The 22990-nt window shown below is 37.5% G+C and overlaps 1 protein-coding gene across 3 annotated transcripts in view; it reads right to left on the bottom strand.

The window, feature by feature from the left end:
- PARD3 (par-3 family cell polarity regulator) overlaps positions 1 to 22990 on the bottom strand; it is a 461313-nt gene that overhangs the window by 207792 nt on the left and 230531 nt on the right. For all 3 annotated transcript variants that reach the window (XM_082480102.1, XM_082480103.1, XM_082480104.1), the window contains 4 exons: positions 16630 to 16721; positions 13542 to 13625; positions 4962 to 5087; positions 3195 to 3577 (listed from right to left, as the gene is read on the bottom strand). In XM_082480102.1, coding sequence (XP_082336228.1) covers positions 3195 to 3577; positions 4962 to 5087; positions 13542 to 13625; positions 16630 to 16721 — 685 coding nt within the window. The remainder of the gene's footprint in view (positions 1 to 3194; positions 3578 to 4961; positions 5088 to 13541; positions 13626 to 16629; positions 16722 to 22990) is intronic.

The following is a 22990-nucleotide window of genomic DNA, read 5'->3' as shown; positions in this document are numbered from 1 at the left end:
CTAATTTCAAGACTGAGTCCTTCAGGCTTGTCTTAGTACAGCAATGTCCAAACCAGTATATATGAAAACTGAGGAATACAACCTCAATTGAAAAGCAGTCTTTTGAATGCTTTAGCGAGTATCAGGCTAAATGCTGCGAGTTACTTAGTGCTCCAAGACTAAGCCTTAGAATCATTTGCTGTAAATTGGTTATTTATTATTTATAAGTGCTGGACTAAATTTCTCACATTTGCATTGGCTCGAACCCTTCCCATCAAAGAAAAACACTCTGGAATTGTCCTGGTGTATAAACAAGGTCAAAATTTGTCCTAACACTCTGGGTGTTATATCGGTAGTTTTATTTTCTCCATATATCAGCTGTAAAGAACTATTTTTATTTATTTATACTTACTGTGTATCAGCTTACACCAAACTATAAACATAGGCTCACTGTCATGTCTTGTACTATCTTAATTTGTGTGAGCTATTAAGCTAGACTGTTATACAGCCTTAATGGCATTAGAATATCACCAATAACCCCTACATCTATATGCTTAAAGTTCAGGCCCTGACCTTTAAGGAAAGATAAACAGATATCCATTTTCATTTAGAAAAGCCAACAAACATTCTGCATTGACTGAAACATATGACTGACCTTCTCTTCTGACTTTATTAAGCAGCTAAATCCTATGAAAGTTCAGGTTATTTTAAAATGCCAAAACAGCAATAAATATTAAGAAATCATAATTACAGAAGCACGCACTCTCGGGTTATCTTACCATGTCATTTTATATAATAAAGCTCATGCAATATATAGAAACACAGCTGTAATAAAGAAGTTCTGTCCGTATTGAAAAAGAGTCAATTCTCATATACTACATCATTAACCAGAATGCACAGGTTAAATTGAAAGTGAATTTCAAATGAAGCCTCCTTATATGCTTTTATGCCTTAACACACCGCACAAGGAGTTTTTAATCTAATGATGGTAATTGGTGAAATAACTGCTGTTTTGTTAGCTACAAAGAAAGCACATTTGTTAAACATCTACAAAGCCTGTATTATTACAACATCCTTCATTACAAATAATCAAAGACAATCAACATCCGTATTGCACTCATATTTATAACAAACTACTTGGGGGCATACTTCAGGGTTTCACTTCATTTGCTCCTCCACATGTATGTTCTCACAGTGATCAAATGAAAGCCAAGACGGGGGGACATGCCTCTTTCTTCAGTGGATACTAACAAATGAAAGACAGCACCGACAAAAAGGTATCCCTTCCTTACGCATCGTTTTTTAAAAAAATATCACCGTGAATAAAATACAGTACACTAAATAGTTTCTGTCTGTCTGTCTGTAATGTGAGGTAGTAGTCTCATATAAGCAAACTGTTAGGAACAAATGTTCCCTCTAAACTTCTGAAATATATTCTAGATATGGACTTCAAAGCTTTTACTAGTGTAAGAGCATCAAACTTCTCTGGCGTGAACTTGATGTTAAAGTATCTCATAGATCACTTTCCATCAACAGGTAGCATGCATCTCCTTCACTCCGAAACCATCTAACATATTGGTGCCACCAGCAGCCAGAGCAAGATGACCAAAACGTAACCTCACATCCCATTCACAGAACCCATAACACATCAAAATTATGTTCTTGTATCTTATGAGCAGCTATAACGCCACATTTGTTTTGTGCAAAAATATGGTGTTCCCATATTCTATATTCATTTATTGGTGCTTTTGCATTATACGAAACGTATATTTCTGCTCCTGGCTAAGAATTCTTTTATGTAATGTCCGAGTGATAGTTCTACAGGCTTCCGCAGGCACAAAAAGATAGGTAAAAATCACTGTAATGACAGAGAGTGTATTTGTAAGCACAGTGATTCCTTACTCAGCCAATAACTATCAGTTTTTCCAAGCAGGCTGATCTGAGCTGATGGCCTAAAGAATTTCTTGAAGGAGCATCAACAACAGAAGCAAACTGTCAACTCAACCTTATGTCATCCAAGTTTGTAGAGCTTAAAATTCAGCAACCAGAAAGAAGCAATCTGGTGGTTCATGTGAAGTTCATAGAAAGGAAAGCATAATGATAACGTGACAAGTAGCCTGGTACCTGTGAAATTGTAAACCCTCTAGCACTCAACGCATCATCTCCAATATCTTTCGATAAAAAGATGAATTAGTAAAAATTATTAACACTAAGCACGTGCAATATCCTAAGGGGAACGTACTTTGAGTTCACGGAGAATACTACACTTCGGTAAACTTTTTGCTGTGTAACATAAACCCCGTTCTTGCTCCTAGAGATCAAATTATACCTAACCGTAAACTTGCTCATTTCAATCCCAGAGAGCTTGCAGCATGTCTAATCCTTTAAAAAAATCATTTCCCAAGAGCTAAGAAATACTTGCATCTAAATGTTATTTTATTACACTTCAAACTATCTCAAAAGCATCTAGACGGTAACTACACAAAAATAACAAATTTTCTCACTTAGGACATTTAAACATCATAAAAATTCCATGGATGTACCAATGCATCTACATGTGCACATATAACACAGATGTTGAGATAAGCATGCACTGCTTTCTCCTCTGCCCTTAAATAGCCTCTCACCCCCATTCAAATTACATTAGCATAAGGCTCAAGATAGGAAATATCACATTACATCTCAGCCGTTTAAACAAAGGCTTTCACATCCCAGTGGAATAAAGAAAAGCTTTAGCTGCAAATGAGAAAGTCCGATTTACCAACTGGATCCAACACACTCTTAATAGTAACTGTGGCAAAACCACAGTTATTCAATTTGAAAAGTCATGATACCTGTGAAGTACAGAATATGGGCCATTTTACCTTATTTACTTATATTCAATAGTTCACCACTCCCTAGGTCTTGGCCAAGAGAATTTGCAGCACTTACTGCGCTTCTTTTTATTAGTTGAGAGAAAGAAAACAATATTAAAGCCAACAAAAGAACAACAAAGTTAACTCTTCAAAACAGCCTTTTGCAAACATGCCGCACAATGCAAATGCACAGTTGGACGCTGGGCGTGCTGTTGGGGACAGCTTGGCTCCCAAAAAACCAACCCATCACATCCCCCACGCTACGGCAAGCTGTCCGGCCCAATACAGTGGCACTGGACACACGTACACACGCTATGCACACATGCCTCAGGCTATATGAGGAGCGCACTACTGCCTTACCTTTTCTCAGCTGTATACTGAGCCTCTTCCCTATCTTTTTGGTGTTATACCCACTGTTTGCAGTGGAGGTGAGAACTTTCTGAGGTGACGGTACCAGGCCCGAGGGTGGTTTCCCTGATGAATTCACACTATGAGGTAGCTGCGAGTAGGAGTCTGTCTGATCGGACTGGTTACCCGCTCGAGACATCCTTTGTAACGTGTGAAGTCCAGAATTGTTAATACTTTTGCCGTCAGCATACTGGGAGTCGGGGCTGAACCGGCTGGAGTAGTACGTGTTCTTCTCGCTTTGGGACAACTGTTCATACTGCTCTTTATTTGCCGCAGGGACCACATGGAACCAAATGAACGGCGTACGCATGGCTTGGCGAAACATATGCTGTGCTCTAGGTTTCAAAATGAACAGAAAATTAGCAAATTAGGACTGGCAGACTACAAGACATTATAAGCATAATTACTGATGTTAATTAAGCAACACGGGCTGACAGACACATTGCATTCAAGCATAAACCATAAAATTTGAATCTGTTCACTAGTCTACTTGGTCTGCTTTGTGCTAGGGTTGATCGCCTCAGGGTAACACAATGGTTAAATATGCTTAACAACTATCGTACCAAATACTGGACTCAGAAAAGCAAAAAACTTAACCACAGTCTTGAAATGCAGACAGTTCTACAGCAGGACTGCAGTGTCCTTTTGTTTTGAACCGTGATAATTGCTTCTGCAGATACAGTCATCACAGTGACAACAGAATTATTAGAATGAAAATTATGCTTTATACAAAGACTATGTATTTCCGTGATTTGCTGAGAGTATTTGCAGTCTTGCAAAAAGTCTCGTTTACACTTTACTTTTTGCAAGTTAGTCTTTCAGAACACAACGGTAAGGAATGGGAAAAAAGCGCTTAATCCTGCACAGACAGACACTGGGCTCTGGGTCATGCTCCAAAGTACACAAAGTCAACAAGTCTCTTCACAGACTTAACAAATTGTGATTCAGAACCTCAGAACATGCAGAGACAAGCTGCTTTCCACCATATGGTACAGGGTCGTGTTCCAACCCAGATTAGAGTCAAAGAAATAAAAACCACATTTCAAATGTATATTGAGTACAGGACGATCAGAATAAATTATATTCCTTTGGCCCGGAACATGTGAGGGTTTTCAGAACAATACTACCATCTTTGAAAGCACTCATTTTCTGCATACCTTTTTTCTGCTTTCTCTTTCAATTATCTGTGTGTGAACTACAACCCGATTTCACTTTAAAAAAGTCTTTCTGACCATTTTAGGATTCTACAAAGTTCAGGCTTCCACTGAGCAAATATTTATGATCTCTTAAACTTCTCCAGGAAGTTTCTGCATATAGGACCTTAGTTCTCAACACATACAAGACTACAAATATTTTTTAAATGTTAAAAAATAACGTCTCCATGCTGTCCGTGTATATTGAACATGATGCATTGCAAGTATAAGACTAAAAATCCCATGGAAATTTCACAATAAACAGTTTACCAATGCAAGAAGATAAAAATCCATAATGTGAAAAACCAACCAAATGAGAAGTGCATATACTCTAATGGCAATCATTATGCTGAATTTTTTGTAGTTTGGCTAACTAAAAACCACTAACATCCCTTAGTGTATCTATTCTTTAACAGAAAGGCAAGCTTAGACAAGTTTTTCTTAAATGCTTTATTTCCTCAAATCACCGCAAGGTGCAGTGTTAAAGATTAAATAATGCACTGTAATGTGCGGTAAGTATACTTACTGTTCAAATCTCCTATTCCGAAGGTCTCCATCGTTAATCCTGACAATACAATCATTCTCACGAAAAAGGTTTTCTTGTTCGGCTTTTCCACCTTTCTCCAATCGCTTTACCAGCAGCCCCAGGGTTCTGGAACATTAAGATTACAAATGATTACTGTTCTAATAATTTGCAGCGTAGAAAATCCTACTGATTTAATATTTTATCATAATCACTATAGAAAATAAATTTTAAACCATCTTTACCTTGAAGTAGGATATCATAGTTTCAAACAGTTTATGAGCATTACCTGAATTATTATGCCTTATGTGTGAAACAAAGACCCTAGGTGAATCAAGCACGTCATTTAAAAGTAAGAACAAACAGGCAATATGATGATAGCACGTCCATTCTTGCAAAAAGCCAAAATTTCTGAGCACTAAAAGCTCCAAGAGGCACCACATATCTGACAGCCAGCATCTTTTGTGCTAGTTAACTGAAGTTGAATGGGTTCAACTTAAAATTTGAATTTCTGAACTAGCAGAGAATACCACGGCTATCTCTACTGCTTCTGTGCAAGTGTAACGTGGGGTCATATCACGTAATAAGCAGCCTATAATGAAGGGATGGATAGAGGATTCAGGAACTTCCTGTGAACCAAATGCTTTTATTTTTAAGCCTTAGCTTTTTTTAGTAAACACCAAAGAGGAAATTAAAAACTTAAATGCCATTTTTAATTCAGCGTATTATCTGAAATTAATTGGTTCGGTAACAACTGAAGACAATTACCATTTGATAGCCTTTGTGCAATGAGTTGGCCACCTCTGTCTAGTGCTTACCCACAGTGTCATCTTAAGGACATGCTTAGGGAGAAAAAGTAAACAAATATTCAAGCCGAAATTATGAAATGGATCCTGAAGTGTGGATTTCTGAGGTACTGATAGGATAGCATGAAAAATCAATGATGTTTCTATACCTGAACGCTAGGTCTGAAGAAGGATTGAATCTTCAGGATTACTCTTGCATCAACACTGCACTCGATTTTTTTTAAAGAAGATATAAGCTTTACATTGAAGTCCCACAGGTTGTATCAGTGGGTCAAATTCATATCATCCAAGTCAACAGCATTACTTTTTCAGAAGTCATTTCAAGGCACGGCGTGAAAAATACGTGGCTGTGTGGCAGGAATTGCAAGACCGCATATGTCTTTTAGCACAAAACTTTCAGTGTTCATAGCACTTCAGTTCACACATACCTCAAAGTAAACGAGCAGTCAATGATGCTTAAAAGGACTCCTCATGCGCTCAAAAGTTATATATGCACTTGAGCCTTTCATCAAATGGGTCAGAAAAGCAAAATTAACTTTCACTTATTTCTTCCACTTTAAATTCTTCGTTTACCAATTTATCATCAACATATGCAAATAAGACATTTATTTTACAAAACAGTCATACGTTTTCTCCTACAAGGCAGATGAAGGAGTAAAAGAAACAATCCTAGTAGTACTTCCATTTTGGAACCAGCTAAAGACATTAAGATATGATGTCGAAAGGATCTACACATGTAAACAGACTGTGAGGAGAAAAACAACATACAGCATTTCGACAACACAAATCATCAAATGAAGTTTGAGTCAGACAGTAACATTTAAGTGATACTCTTCTATTTCCAATGGATACGGAATATTTCGCAAACACTTTTGACCTGTGGGGAGGTCCCCATCAGAGGCAAACCTTCCCCACCCTCATCTGGTTCCCAATGGACCACTTGGGTGCAGTCACTGATGCGACTGGGCTTGACTTTAGCTCAGCTGCTGCAATTATCAATCTGTCCCTTTGCAGTAACACTGATGAGCACAAGGACCAGAAATGTTCCATAAAGCTGAAGTATCATTTCTCCAGAACGCGTGCATTTCAGAAAAAAAAAACCTTGAAAAACAAAACCAATACTAGTGTGTATCTAGTCCTATCCCTCCCTGTCCCAAGTCGATAGTCTTTGGGTTTGGAAAGTTCCAACTTCTGTAGATTCCTGCCAATAACCCAGTATCTCCCAATAAAAAGGAAAAAAAAAAGTTTTTGCTTTTTTTCCCAAAGCAAAAACAATTCTTCCCTGCTGTTCTTCTGATCAACGAGCCAGTGAAAAGCTTTTTAGGATCTGGGAAGTATCATCTAGATAGTCTAGGTGGTTTCCTTTTTGCCCTTCCCACGATCCTCTAACAGATTGCTTGAAAAAAACCTCTGAAGTCCACGACAGACAAATGCTAAATTAATGAGTACATTGTGCTGCATATATTGTACTAAAATTTGCTGATAATTATGAAGGCATTTGTCACACGAAATAAAACAAAGCAAATTTACAAAATATTGATTTAATCCCCTTTTCCTTCTGTTCATTAAAATAAGCCCTGAACAGTCTCAGATTTTTAAAACACTGTAAGTAATTATAAGAATACTTTTTATAGATTATGTTTGTTAATTGCAGAAAGCACTAAAATTACATTTATGAATGTTAATGTAACTGTATTTGCATTTCTCTGAGAAAAGGAAAAAGACTTGTACACCTTCACTGCATTATTTTCCTCGGAATTTAGTTTTGATACATATGAAACTAATGGTTAGAAAACAAGTTGGGACCTTTTTCACTTGTAAGTTGTTGAACTTCTCTGGGGAGACAATGTCTTTGAGCCCCAAAGTGAAGTTACTGAAGAGGGTATCCCTAAATGGAGAAGAGACAAGCAAGCAAATATAAAATTGGGAATGCTCCATTTAACAGAAAAACACCAAAAGATTTGAGGGGGAGAGCAAAGAATTGTGTTTACTCTTCCTTTTCCTTCACTTGGTGCCCAACAGCACTTTGGGGCAGGTGCGCTCCTCTGTAATGCCCAAAGACAATTCAGAACGTGGAGGCGCAGGCAGCACCGCCTGCGCGAGAGCAGACACTATAACCGCAACAGGTGTTTTGTTTATATGCTTAGATAATAAATATCAAAACATGTTCTACACAAAGTACAACATGCCAAGTCAATATTATGATAATAGAATATACAAAATAAAATGATTATTGCATCCTAATGTCTCCACATAGTTATGATTACAAAGTAATTTGTCTATCAATGCTTTCTGCACAGTACTTTTCTTGAAAAACGGCTTTCCAGTGTTTCACATTCCGAAGGTATATTAAATTATTAACGCAAGATGCATCTTTATGCATACTTTCTCATTTCTTAAATTTACTTCACCTAAGCTCTCAAAAGCAGTAAAAATACACTAATCCTAACCAGCGGTAAAATAACGTAACACACAAATAAACTACCAGTCAAAATTGCAAATAATCTCACTAAACAAAGGCTACAAGTTCTACTAATGCAAGATTGCTCATCTCACACACAACATATGGTGCTCATGAGGATTTTGGCTTTTAACAAACGTTAGAGCTAGGTTAACCACGGCATATAAAGCTAAAGGCACTGAGAACAGATTCAAGGCTGGATGAACAGCCAGAGTCAAATCTGAAAGCAGGATCCTCACCGTGCTTTTTTTTATTTCTTTGTATATATAAACACATGGGGCAAAGATCCCTTTAGACACAGTTTCAGAAACAATTTCCTGAATGCGGTTCTGCACAGCAGAGTAAACTGTCCTACAACTTGCAGAAAATGTACGTTCCTGAAAATTTAGTAACAAAACCCTATCAATTTCCTACAGTATTTCTACAGCATATTAGGGTTAGATGTAAGAGTATGGCTCTAAAAAAAGGCATTATGGGAATCCACGTTTGTTGTTGCAGTAACTGGAGATAAACAGAGTAGACCTGATATTGCAAATATGCAATAACCTAAAAACTAATTGGATTTTTTCTTCCCTGCTGCATGCCCCCACCATTAATCCTGCTAAGTGGAGATGTAGCCCTAGTACAGTTTCAGTATTACGTTTCCTACATTAAGAAAAACATATAAATTTTGAAAGCCTGTAAACTAATCTAGTATAAAACACAAGAGTCAGCAGTATATATATTTGCTTAAACAGAACCATGTAGAATACAAATATACGGGGGCATTTGAATTTGCTTAATCTTGTCCAGTTAAAGTAAGTCAATATGTTTTCTAACGTAAGTTCTTCCATTATAAACATCTTAAACTATAACGTCTTCAAGAATAGGATTAAATAGCGTGTAAACCTCTGCAAAACACTGTGAAAGTCTGTAACCCTCTAGAACCGATACCTATAAATGGAAATTTGGTACCCGCACTGTTTTAGACTAGCATTAGCTGACATGGGGACAGAAGGGAAATCCTATCAAAGCACAGAGCTCAATCTCTGTATTTATTTGAAATACCTAATTGGGAATGTAAACAGCTTAGATTATATTACCATTTGCACCACTGTATTTCCACAAGGTTCATTACTCTAATTATACAATTAAAATAAACTCAGCTACATGTGTTAACATTTCAGTTCTCAGTATAAATTACAACCAATGATAAAACTAGAAACAAGCAGTGAATGTTTTACTGACATCTAAATTGCCTGAGTTAGTCTGGGTAGTTCTTTGAAATTGTGTACTCCCCACATGCCATCCAGCTGTATGGAAATGATGATAATTTGTCTTAATAAAAGCTGACAGTGTAAATACTACGAGAGTAATAAAAATATTACACTGAGCATCTAGAATATGATTTGGCCATCACCGCCCATTGTGCGCACACACTGAAGTTATTTACCTATTACCTGCAAGCTAACTGTAACATAATCAAATCAGACAGAACAGAAAATAACCAATTTAGATGTTTATGTAAAGTCACTAACATGAAAAGGCAAAAAACTAGATTAAGGGGCAAAAATAAGGATTGATTGAAAAGCTGATGTGTAGTGGTTTCACGCAGTGAAAGATTTCTGAGAAGTTCTATGGGAACATAAACACAGTATAAATTTCCTGAGACTCGAAGGTCAGAGTAAGCAAATCAGTTTGTTTGTTCAAGTTAAATTATCGTGGCTGATCAATGCTAAATTGGACTTAAACTCCTCTGCACAACACTGACGTCACACCGCTACTGCGGAGGCATTAAAATAACTTTATCAGCTTTCACGCCTCAAGTCCGGAACCAATTTCCAACTTTTGGTAACTACTCCTCAGCTTTTTAGCTTGAATAATACTTCAAATTAAGTTTATATAACTTTTAAAAGGATGAATTCAGACAAACAAAGCCTTGAATTTAGCTAAAAGAAGGATTGGTAGATTCTCACCACAGGCAATCTTTTCCCAATGAATATGTTTTTGAAAACCATGTCTACCTTTGAGACTTAAAAGGTTGGAAATGCAGGAGAGGAATAAATGGAGATGCAGACAACACATACCTCCTAGATGATCAAAAAGCATATGAACGTTAAAGAGGTAGCTTGAAGGCAGTATTAAGGACTCTCGGTATAGACAATGGCCATTAGATTATTACTTTAGTTTTCTTTGTATCGAGTAAAAGACTAAATCTTTTACAGTGAAATATGAAGTGATTTATAAACTCTAGAAAATGAAGGACACTTCCACTAAAAGAAAAAAAACCAAGAGAACTACAGGACATAAAAATGTATAAACAATTTTCTAGTACGGGGATTGTGTATACACCGTGCCTACCTTCATTTGAGGTTTTTCTTTTTTTTAATAAAATCTGTTAAATTTGTCATTTAAAGTGACCAAGAGCAATAAAATTCAGTCTCTTATTTTTCCCGTTCTTCTGAGACTCCCTTAATATTTTAAAGACATTTAGGATATATAACATAAAAACATGGATTAAATATTTTTAGCTGCCAGGTTTTAGATGTACCTTTTATCATGGAGTTGGTGGCGTGCTTTGGTGGGAAGAACAGCTGGCAGAGCCCTACACACCCACTGTTCTGCATCAAAGTAACATGTCTGATACTTATTAATGGATGTTCTTTATGGCTTTTTTTTTTTTTTTTTTAATCCAAATCCTTTTCTGTTCCGTTTTACTACGTAGACTTCACACTAGTCTTGGGACCATGGGACTATAACTTCCATACTATTATTCACAGACATTTCTATGTTATGTCATATATTCCTTGTGTCACTTGGACCTCCTTCCGAAGACAGACATGGCAGGATTTCAGAAGAACAGCTAGGGTGTAGAGCTTGAGAAGATTTCGAAGACTCTTAAAAGTAGAAGAGGCCACGTAAGCTTGCAGAGGAGAACTCAGTGCAACCCCACTCATGCAACAACATAACATCTGCCATCAGCCAGACTGCTCAAATCCTGTTCTTAAGGAACAGAGTACTCAGTTTCTGAGCACCTATATAGAAGGAAGGATTGGTGCTAAAGGCAATTTTGCACAGATTTGGAATTTTCTTTCCTTTTATGCTTTCACCTGTTCCCTCTTTGCTGTACTCTTTATCTAAACACCTTCCTGTTCACTTTCTATTCTATCCTTCTTTCTGCTTTCATTTTCGTGCCTCCTATTCCGCTTAGCCCTGCCTCCATGCCATTGCAAAAATGCGCAAGCAGGTTTTGCAAACAAAACCTTTACGTTGAAAAACTACGCAACCATAAGGCGATGAAAATGGATACCCCTCCTCGCTTTTGATAAGATGAATAAACTCTGATATCCAAAGCATATGATCAAAAAGGCCAATAAAGGACGGATGAACTTCTAGGGGTAAAAACAGAAGGATAATAAGGAAACATATCCACAGAAGAAAGTTTGGCGGTGTCTGTACAAATCAGACAGTAATCGCCAGTACCACCCATTTTTCAATGAGGGGAGTTCTAGCATTATGAAGAAAAAATAGACAAATTTTAACGTACAAATTACTTCCCTTGTAACAGAATTTAACTTTGAAGTGTGTCCCAATTCTAAGCATCTATATTTAAGATTGGCTTTCCTGTAATAAAACTTTATCATATAATCCCAAACTCAGGACAAAAAAAGAGTAAGAAGTCTTTCATAGCCCTTGACATACATAGCTAGCTTGCATCCTTAAAAAAAGTGAGATATTTTATTTCTGTGTTTACGGCTTTTTCATTTTACATGCTCTCATTATGTATAAACAGTTTAAGCTTTGCCTCAGACTTGACAACCACATTAAAATCCTGGACATGAATTTTACTTGAGTTAAAATTCTTATTCAAAATGTCAAAATCTACATTTCTAACATCAATTTTATTAAACAAGTATTTAGTAGGCAGCCAACATTCTTAAACCGGTCTTTTCCTTGGCCTTCACACTGTCTAAATCCCAGATAACTGTGTGAACACTTCAACCGTTTCCAACTTTATGGGATTTACTTCTGAGCTTATGTTTGAAGTACCATTCACCCCTGCCCTTTCCATACCCACACTGAATTTACTAAATTTTAGATTATGAAGAGAAGAATTTGCTACTTTACAGAAGTTTGTTCTTAATACTTGTAGTCCTAGCCTTAAATTAAAAAAAAAAATACATTTTCCGATAATACATGTCAGTATGGCTACGAAAGCATTGGGTTTTAAGTAACAACTGAAAATAAAGCTCTTCTACTGTGTTCAAAATCCTGTGATGGTATTTGATATAGAAGGAAAAAATACATGTATCATTTCTGAAAAGAGGATATTAATATTTGAGAGATATATATGTATAGAAAGTAAGTTTTGCTCTTAAATACTAAACTGAAATTGCTGCTGGGTCGATAAGACATGTGAGAACATAACACCCCTTCATTTCTAATCAAAGATTATTTTTTAATGTATGTATTTATTCCCCTTTTCTTAAAGAGGGAAAATACAGTGTATACTTAGAATATGCATCACCAAAATAAAATTTGCACGTATTCCTGAAGAACTACGATTTTTCAACATACTTAAAAGCTTCAAATCCACCACTAATTACTACAAAAGTTAAGCTATTTTTCTGAGACAATGTTAATGACCCTAAATGCTAAAACTCTACTTTAGCAAAGTAAGCATTAGAGATGATGCGTTCTGTTTACTAATTTAATTCCCCACATCGTATTTGTTAGTGTACAGGACTTTCTTTACACTTTTTTTTTGTACACAACCCAACTCCAGGAGTTCCAGCTTGTCGTATAACAAAACAGGTTCACCCAAACCCAGAATGTTTCAACTGGTTTTGATACTCATTTTAACCCCAACAGATGGGACAACATTAAATATCGAAAGCGTGATCATTGTTTTCTCTTCCACTCTTATCAATCGCAGGCAGAGGATGTCTCTGGCTTAGGCTCCTGCTGTTATTTGGGAACTTGTGGCACTACACAGTCAGCAGAGAAATGTTGCATACATATCCACCTGAATTAAAGGAGCAGCTTATAATCCAAAAGGAAATGCCCTCACAATTCAATTTCCCCTGAGATCACAGCAGAACCTCCGTTAAAATGCCACAGTTCTAACTCCTTTTAAGCAGAGCCGCGCCATTACAGAGTCCATTCCAAGCCGAGAGTGAGCAGACTTGCACGTCATCCTTTCTCAATCAGTGAGACTGCCTTTTGAAAAACATACAACAGTCTACAGAAGGCAAAGGCAAACGATACAAAAATTAACACAACTAAGATAAAACACAGCAAGTTACGGTTCAATTAAAATCCTACACGATACGTTACCTTCCGCCTCGGGCACTGAAAGGCACTACATGGATCCCCAAAGGCCCACCGTCGTTGGAGACTTCTACGAGCTTTACCATATCACTGTGAGACAATGACGAATGAGGGAATATGAACATGTACTGTGAAGGAACCAAAAAACCCCACACAAACATACACAGAAAAACAGAACCATTCCAGAAATCAAGTCGTGGTGATGAAAGCATTGTTGAATGCTACGTACCTGAAGATTAATCTGATGGCATGAAAGGAGATGAATCATCAAAAATAGTTCAATTAATAAAACAGACAAAAAGAAAAGATTTTTTCGTAAACTTAGTTTGCTAAATAAAGATAGGTATCATCATCCCATGCACATTGTTTTATTTCTTCCTTATTCTAAATTTAAACTTAAAGTTAACTGTTTGGACCACTGAGCAGAAATACCTTAAATACCACATACAATTTTTCCTCAGAAGCCTAAATGCTGATCATAGCACTAGCATGCTTTATTTTTTTTATCTTAGAGAGAGCCCACTCTAAGCCTTAACATGAGCTTTTACATAACTACTCCTTAATCACATGAGAATTATTAAAGTTTAAGTTGATTAAATTCTTCGAGTTTTAAAACGCATTGATTTGTTCTATTGTAATTCCATTTCTTTTGCTGGAAGCTTGCGGGATCTTTATCTCCTTACTAGGCAAAGTTTCCAAAGTAAGATTTAACTATAACATTCAGAACCAGCCAGACGTCCGCCTGAAGCAACTATGCATCGAGTTTTCAATTGAACTTTTTGCTGTAGAGAGGAAAAAGTGAAGAGGAAAGTACAGGTTCAGAAAGAGACATGCAAAAATTCTAGAAATAGATGTGGACCAGATCTACTAATATGTTTGAAACATGCCCACATCTGGAAAGGTGGAATATAGCCCATAGACCATAAAGAGTTATAAATACTCAAATAAGAAAACAATATATGAAGGCCAAACCTCTCGGTAAATTTGGAAGTGACAGATCTGAACGAAAGCCACGATCTAAATTTGTGGCTTATGCATCTCTCTAGCATTACATACTTCTTCCTGGCCTTTCATATATATACACAGATCTTTGAGAAGCTTGTTTCTTGTAAGTGTACAAATCAAATTTAATCTAGAAATGGAGCAAAGAGCAAGACCAATGCCCTCTGATAGCAGTAAAATATTTTCTACTTCCTTCAATAAGCTCTTGATCATATGGTGGCCCATCACAAAAGCTTGCAGCACTTAATCTGGAGTCTGAGAATAACCAGACCACATACTGTTAGGAAGTCAACAAAAATCCTACATTACACTCTGGTTTATATTTCTTCCACATTATTTTTTTTAAATATATTTTGAAGGTAGTCTTTACATTTGTTGTATGCCTCAATTCCTGTCTGTTTTTTTTTTTTAACTCACTTTTTAAACACCACCCTGTTGCCACTGTTCATCTCAAGAAAGTACTGTAAGCATGGGACAGCCGAGAGACATCAGCTAAAAACATGTTATTCTTCAGACTTCAACAAACATTTTAAGACTGACAGCGTTACAGCATTTGGTAACGTTCCCTCTTCCAATTTCTGCATAGGCTAACTTCATTTCATTCCCACTGTACGTTACAGCTAAGTTTTCATTAACTCTTGTGCAAAGAAGCTCAAGGGAAACAAACAAAGTCTTTCACATCCAAAAGGTCCTCTAAAAGACATCTTTTGCTATTGGTAACCCTATTGCCCCCTATGATCAACTTATTCCTAATTTTCCTATTAGCTGAACAAAAACCCGAGGGCTGAGGAAGACAACAAGTGAAAATCAGCATGATTCACCAGGAACTGTCATAAGTGGAAGCACAGCTTAAATTAAAATAAAAAGTCAGTTTTCATATGCAGCCTACACTGTTTAACTGGTTCTACTGCTTGAGTCAGTGACCTTCTTTGTTTTCCAAAATGCACGCTTAAGGTCTAGGCAATCATTTTTCTTATATTTTTTCTTAAAACAATTCCATCCCAAATTCAAATGTTAATCTCTGGAAAAGGGAAAATAAAAGGAAATGATCCTATCCTAAGAGAGACTGTTTCAATTTTGCTTCCTGATTTTCTCAGAAGTTTGGGCCAACTACTTCAAACAAATATACAAAAAAGTATGGGATCAAAACAGAAAAGAATTTAGCAACATATGATGAAAAGGCAAAAAGTTACTTAAAAGCAACACCAAGAAGCATTAAATTTGACAGAAGTTCTGCAAACTCTGTTTAGAAAACAGCATTTGGAATTTACAATGTAACAGATTTTGTAAATCGAACGGAGGAAAATTCAGCATGTATTGCCTAATAGATGTCACCATGATCTTTATCTAACATTTAAACCCTCTGCACCGAATACATAATTTAATTCAGAAATAATAGGAGCTGAAGATTTATTTTTATTTAAAATTTAAGTTTAATAAATTTAAAAGGTTTAATTTAAGGGTAGAAGGGATGTTTTCTCATTAATTCTATAGAGAGGTATGGATCAGCTCTCTGCAATGAAATCTATAAGGTCAAGCTTGCTGTATCTCATGATGAAATAAAATACCCTTTACTGGTTTGCTTTTTTTTAAATTAGGAGGACCTTCCCAGTCCTAAACAACATCAGTTTTAATCCATTCACAAAGTATGAGGTTTTTGACCACACTTATGTGATCCCCACACACATCTTCCCAGTAGACTGTGACCTGGTAACAGGAATTAAGATTTTCCCCTTTGAAATTCTTGCCTGTTGATTTATTTGCGCTAGCATTGACCCTATTCCTTCTGTCAAGTTTTCAGAGTTCCATCAATTAAGCATCTTCTTTGAGGCAGGAAATCTACTGTAGCATCAGCACTTATAAATGTCATGTTTCCAACGCTCATCTTTAACACAGGCTTTTTAAACTGTTTAAAATCTGCTTTAAAAAGGTCCACTTAGCAAATTGCTTAAAACCAAAATGACACATGACCTAAAAAAGACTGCCCCACTTTCTTAAGAGCAGTATCACTCAAATTATTCTGAGTTTTTTGCTAGTCTACGTTCAGTCTCAAGACTCATCATTGAAACAATGTGTTCTGCCAGTAACTTACTCCAGGGAAAAATTGGTAGCATTCTCCAAACCAGTGTCTGCGTGTCCAACAGGCTCAACTCTGCCCTTGTCCTCCTCTGTTCGATCTTCATCCTAGATATTAAAAAAAGGAAAAAAAAAACTAATTTAAAACTAGGTTTAATAGATTAACTGATTTTAATAAGGTCACTTTACCATTTTCAGATTATTGGGGTTACCACATGTGCACGGGAAATGTGTGCTTTCACGACTACAGAAATCTTTTCTGCTGCTGTCTGAAACTGTTATAAATTGTTTTTTGTTGCCTTATGGGTTTTTGTAATGACATTTATAATTGAGTCAGCTTTATACCTTAATTTTACTACAGTTGTAAAAGCAACGCCACAGAAGCTATCACAGCCAGCATTTTTTTAAAAGGAACCCAAGTAAAAGCACAAAATCAGCTGACAGTCAGCAGCGTTTGGGCAAACTCCTCCCAGTTCTCTCTGGGCAGGTTACCGGGGTCTCAAATGAATACACAAGGCAGCTCAGACTCATTTGCAAAGCGTTAAAAACAGTACAAGAAAATGCAGCTTGCATAATTCCATAGAGTACCAAGACCTCTTTAAACATTTCATCACAGGCCTTTATTAATAGCGTGCCAGGAAAGGCCGACATCAAAGAGTTACGTGAGGCTCTAATGCTCACCAATTGATTTTCTTTTTAATTTGACTTTCCAAAAAGTACATACATTATTCACCGAATATATAATTTTAGTGTCAAAGTTGTGAACGCTGTACTTTCGAATTTAGATCAAGGTAATTCAAGGACTACCAGTAAGAAGATCTAAAACCATCCAAACATCTACGTTACTTATTAGAAGCTTATACCTTCAATTACGCATGTGACCAAACAGAAGCATTATGAAGCGCGAACAGTAGGTTTCAAACACAGACTTCGATTCTAGAGTCAGAGCCACCAAGTCAGTAAAATAATAAGTGATAGGTTAGGAGTTCAGCACACGGACTCAGACAATATATTGAATTACTGAAGAGATATTAACGGCAGGCAGAGGCAGTCGGTAAGGTCCAATTGACATTTCCACTGAGAATCTGCAAAAGCAGGAGGCTGGATGCACCAAGCTTCCATGGGCTGCAGACATGCCTTGTGCATCCTGGACAGCAGCGCGCTGCGCGAAGCCCAGCTACTTGAAGATTGATGATCCTGTGTTTTGAGAGGCTTTAATATGCACTTCTTCGTCATCTATCTCTGTTAAGCGCTAGCCAAGTAATACATTTCAAAGGTTAACCAGCATCTTGAACCTGCCTCGAACTGCATTATGAATGTAAACAAGAACTCAAAAGAAAATATTTTCCACATAGTAAAAGTTGCTTATAAACCCAGTATAAAGGACAATCCATATAATTCATAAATATGACATAAGCTAGCGTTTACATGTCTGTATTTACTGATTTCAGCTGACATTCGATATGTACCACTGCATAAAGTTCAAAAATAAATAACTATTCAAGTCTCCACGATAATTCTAAAGTTACAGGCAAAACGGTTTATATAGGAGAATCAGAAAATATGGAGTTGTTTCACATTAAAAAGAAGCGTTCCACCTCGTTTCATACAGCATCTTGCAGATCACTGTTGTATGGATTTCTTGTTTTGAAGTTAGGGACACTGGTGATTGTAGAAACTACGTAAGTATTCATATTGCACTGAAGCTCCTACCTGCAAGTCTAAAATCAGAGTTGCTGATGAAATGCAATTTTGAATCTCAGCTACGATAAAAGGTCATCGCAAATTAATGTGATTTCGTTAATACAATGTTTCTGGCAATTTTCCATGTGTGGTCTTTTCAAGGAAACATACGATAAGTACATGTACTTGTAAGAAGAGACCGAAATAACATGCTACCTATTAGCAGCTATGCTTCTGCTACCAAATAAATATCTGGCTTTACGCTGTGTCATTTTACAGTCACCTATGCATGTACAAGGTAAGCACCGTTAATCTAGTACCACTCGGGTCCTACACTTTACCATCTTCCAGCCCCACAAGTCTTACCCTTGACTACTTTAAAGTAAGTCTGTAAACAAAACTCCCCTTGCCCAACTTGGTCTTTTGCAACAGCCCTTCAGTCTTGCTCCAGACCCACGGTCAGTGCCCTCCTGCGATACAGCCCACCATGTCAGACTGGAGCTAAATCCTTGTGGAAAGCCTTCTTTCCACCGCTTCCCAGCCCTGACAGTATCTTTGCTCTCATTCGCAGAGCCTCCTAATGTCAGCTAACACTTAAGCCTCTCCACTTGTCACGCATCCCATTTTCTTTCCTTCTGTCCCACCTGGCGTTCCAGAGGTTTATTCTGCCAAGGGAAGGAGCATCCCCCTGCCTGACCCTGAGCACAGCCAGGACAAAGGCGACAGCCAACTTACCTGCCTCCTGCCTATTCTCTATCTTTTAATATTAGCGTACAACACATCAGAAACTGCAAACCGAAAGCTACGTAAAACAGATGCTATCTGGCACCATCACATCTACTTTTTGTGCCTTTTGTATCGAGAATTATAAACACAGCAAGTTTTGGAACCAGACTCACTGTCAGTTATCCAAGCAATTAAGAAACAGCAGCTCCCACACGCCTCTGTCTGGCTTTTCCCAGCCAGCAGACAGATCTGTATCAAAAACATGCATGTGCCTGTAAATAGGTGCTTAGAGGAGGAATCACAACCCTAACGAAAGCACCACTGCCATAATCAACAGATGTATGATGTATCCTTTTAAAAATCTTTAATATTACAGTAATCAGGCTCTCTTTTCTTCTCAAAATAACACAGATTTTGATTTACATTGAAGTGAAGGGAGAGAAAAATTGGACACCTGCAGAGGGATTTAACTTAAAATTCTGATTTACTAAGAAAAGTAACTAGCTGTGAAAATCTCTGCTTCAAGCAATTATTTCTTTATTTGGAAAGTAGCTTTCTTCTGAAAGGCAAATTCCACCTGGATGTGCTATCATGAAGTAAACCAAGGAAAAGGACATTTAGAAGACCAAGAAAGTTTCTGAGAAGCCAGATGGATATTATTGCAGGCATTTCTCAGAAACAACTGATTCGAGCCAACTCCCAAACTCGTAAGGCTTCTTTTCTCTCTATAAATAAACACCGATTCCTGCTATATCGAAAGATACACCTTTTAATGTATCAGCCACTACAGACAGGACGATATTTTTTTTTACAAAAATTGAAATGAAGTCATTAAGAGATCATTTCATTTTTACAGCACAGAGGAAAACTTAGAGCACCTCTTCCCATGTACTTCCACATACTCTAAAGCATCCAGCGTAAAATTCCTCCAGTTCCCTTTTGCCAGGGCTTCTCACCTGAGCCTCGCCGTCCCACCCAGCCATGGATGTAATTGTCCATACAGCACACATGCCACCTGTCATGTAGGTATGCTACTTACATGCAGATGAAAAATACAATGGCATCAAAAAGAAAGCAAAGCTCTTAAAATTTTTCTTAGTTTAAGAGAATTAGGATTTTCCAAGAGTTATTTTTACTTTTAAACAGATCTGTACAAAATCCCTGTGTCTTATAAGGGTCAAGTTTGTGCACAGGTACCCAGTAGCAGATTCTTGCTATTATTATAAAAAAAAAAAAAGTTTATGTAGGTGACAAAGCAAGTTAAGCCATCATTCTAAAAAAAAAAAAAAAACCAAAACCACCAACTTTTTTTTTCATTATTGTTCCAAGTTCTGTAATAAAATTAACGACTCAAAAACTTTTAACTGTACAAAATGGACTATTAATGCAAGCAGTTCTGCATACAGAAAGGTCCATTTCACAGTTCACCTGCACAGCATTAATGAAACACATATGAAAAGTTGCCAATTTGTTTTACATTTTTGAAGAAAATTTCCCTATTACCTCGTAGGATTACAAAATAGTTGAGAAATGTTAGCCTTACGCTTGCCAACAGAACCTTATTCAATATATAGGAACCCAAGCAGACCCTTTATATTTTCTGAGATTATTTTTGAGTGAAGGCTGCCTTGTTTATTTCCAAAGCTCAAAACCAGCTATGCCTTCCCTATCTTACTGGGCGTTTTATCTGTCATTACCAAAATATCAGCTCCTGCCTCTGATAAATCCACAATTACTACCAGTCACTACTTCATCTTCAAAGAAGCACCTTCCCACTCATCTCTGCTGTTCGATACACTCGTAATGAACTCCCCAAAAACATAAGAACTTCACATTCCCTCATCTTCTTTAGACAATTACCTGCAGAAAACTCAGGAGCAGCCAGGGAGTCGGAATAAAGTTAGTGCAGTCACTTAAATTCCTACACGTTTCATTTGTGCAGCCCTCATTTCTAGGTGCCTGGTCCAAGTAAGTGCTGATAACAATCTACTTCAGCCTGACACAATGGGAAATGGGCTCTGAAGGCACATAAGAGTTCTGTGTAAATCTGTCTTCTCTGAACACTTAATCCCATCTCTCATATTCGAAAGCAACATCTCCATTCTACCAATAATTGAAAAAACTGGGAGTAAAAGTGTTTGGGTTTTTTTCAGTTCAGAGAAGTATAATAACTATTTCATTATTGTCCAGAAAGTGATTGGGTATTTTAGTGATAATGGTTGTATGAAAGGGAGAAACTCTGCTTTCAAATGACTCGACCGCTCCACGGCAAGGTTGGCAACAGTGACCAATACAAGAGAAAAAACCCGACTGGTCACTTGTGTAACCAGCAAGTATCCTGTGCACTGAGTAAATCCAAATTAACGTTAAAGAAAGGTAAGCTGTAAGTAAAAGTTATTGCAATACGTGTGTGCATGGAGCTGCGCTAAGGTTTCACCACCAACCTCCTCGTTCACTTCTGCAACCTGCAGTATCATGTCCATTCCTCTTGTGTCTCTGCTGGCATCTCCAACACCAACTACAGGCTCCTCCTCCCAAACCTGCGCCTTCCTGCCCTGACTTAGCTGTTAACTTACACTCAATTGAGAGAGCTTAATCCTCCACCTTGTCTGAGTGCCAGGCAGGGGATTATGGAAAGCCGGGACAGCCAAGGTATCGGCGCTCGGCATCGGTGCTCGGCATCCGCGCCCGGCCCCATGGCGCAGCCGGCAGGAGCTGGCATCGCAGCCGGCTCACTCCACCGCGGTGCCCTTCCCTGGGAGAGCTCGCTCAACCACGCCGAGATTTAACGCATTCCGTGAAAAGAGAAAGCCTGGGAAACGTAGCTGTAAATTGTAGTAAATCTGTTCTCGTTGTACACAAATGAAATTTTTTTCCGATTTGTGAAGTTGTTAACTGGACACGAGATCCAGCCTCAGCAGAAAGGCGCGCTCACATGGGTACACAAGAGCTATACAGGGGAACCGTCTTTTAAAATGTAATTAAATCTGCTGTATTTTTACTAGTCTGCAGAGTAACTGCAGCAGAGCATTTTCACATGGGGTAGATGTTCTCAGTATACAACACTTTTAGCATTTTTACTAGCACTAGCAACAGAAAGCAGGGTCTTGAAACGGCAAGCATTGCAACCATCGCGGCAAAGAGGCAGAGCTACTGGTGCGAGCAACGTACGATAAATATATCAGACATACACCCCTCTGCAAATAAAAGCCTTTCAATGAACAGCCTCTGTGTTTTGGAAGAAGAATTCACACTTGTTTGTTTTCTAGCATTTATTTCTTCAGATTTTAGTGTAGTGAGTGAGTGAAAATACTATAAATACCAAACAGAAAGAACCGTATATAACTTCCAAGAGGTACTTTGGATTTTGATGTACAGAAGGATGTACTATCAATAAAGAAAAGCTCCTGTAAGACTGTACACCAGTATTTTCTCCCCTAGCCAGGACTCAAGAAAAAAAAAATGCTTATGTTATTAAAATATGCCCTTCCCTTCATCTTTCCCTTTTTATTCTCTTGCACTTCTCTGTAATGATTACGGAAGAAAAGACCGTATTTGCTATTAGTCTCCTGGCAGCCGCGTTTTATAAATGTTGGTTTGGTCCTTGCAACATAAAGTAGGTTCTCTCTCTGTATGATCAGCCTTGATAGGAAACTGCTCCCAAGGGACCCATTTCCTGTGTCTTAACTAGCACAAATATACCAGCATCAGGTTTTTGTGCTAATGTTCTCACTTCTTGATTAACTGGCCAAATCTCCAGAGAATGGCAATTTTCAATCAAATCTGAAGAGCAGTTAGAAAGATCACATGGGGAAAAAACAAAAGTTATTGAATTAAAAAAAAAAAAATGGGGTTCCTCTCTCTTGAACACAAACATATATATGCACAAATAATTAGGTAAGAGCTTTGTGTAATCCACATCAGCCCTATACTGGGAGCACTGCTATTATCAGTAATTGAGGGAGAGA

Source organism: Vanellus vanellus (assembly GCF_965231255.1).
Source record: "Vanellus vanellus genome assembly, chromosome: 2".
Taxonomy (NCBI): domain Eukaryota; kingdom Metazoa; phylum Chordata; class Aves; order Charadriiformes; family Charadriidae; genus Vanellus; species Vanellus vanellus.
This window is presented reverse-complemented; position numbering and strand designations above follow the sequence as displayed.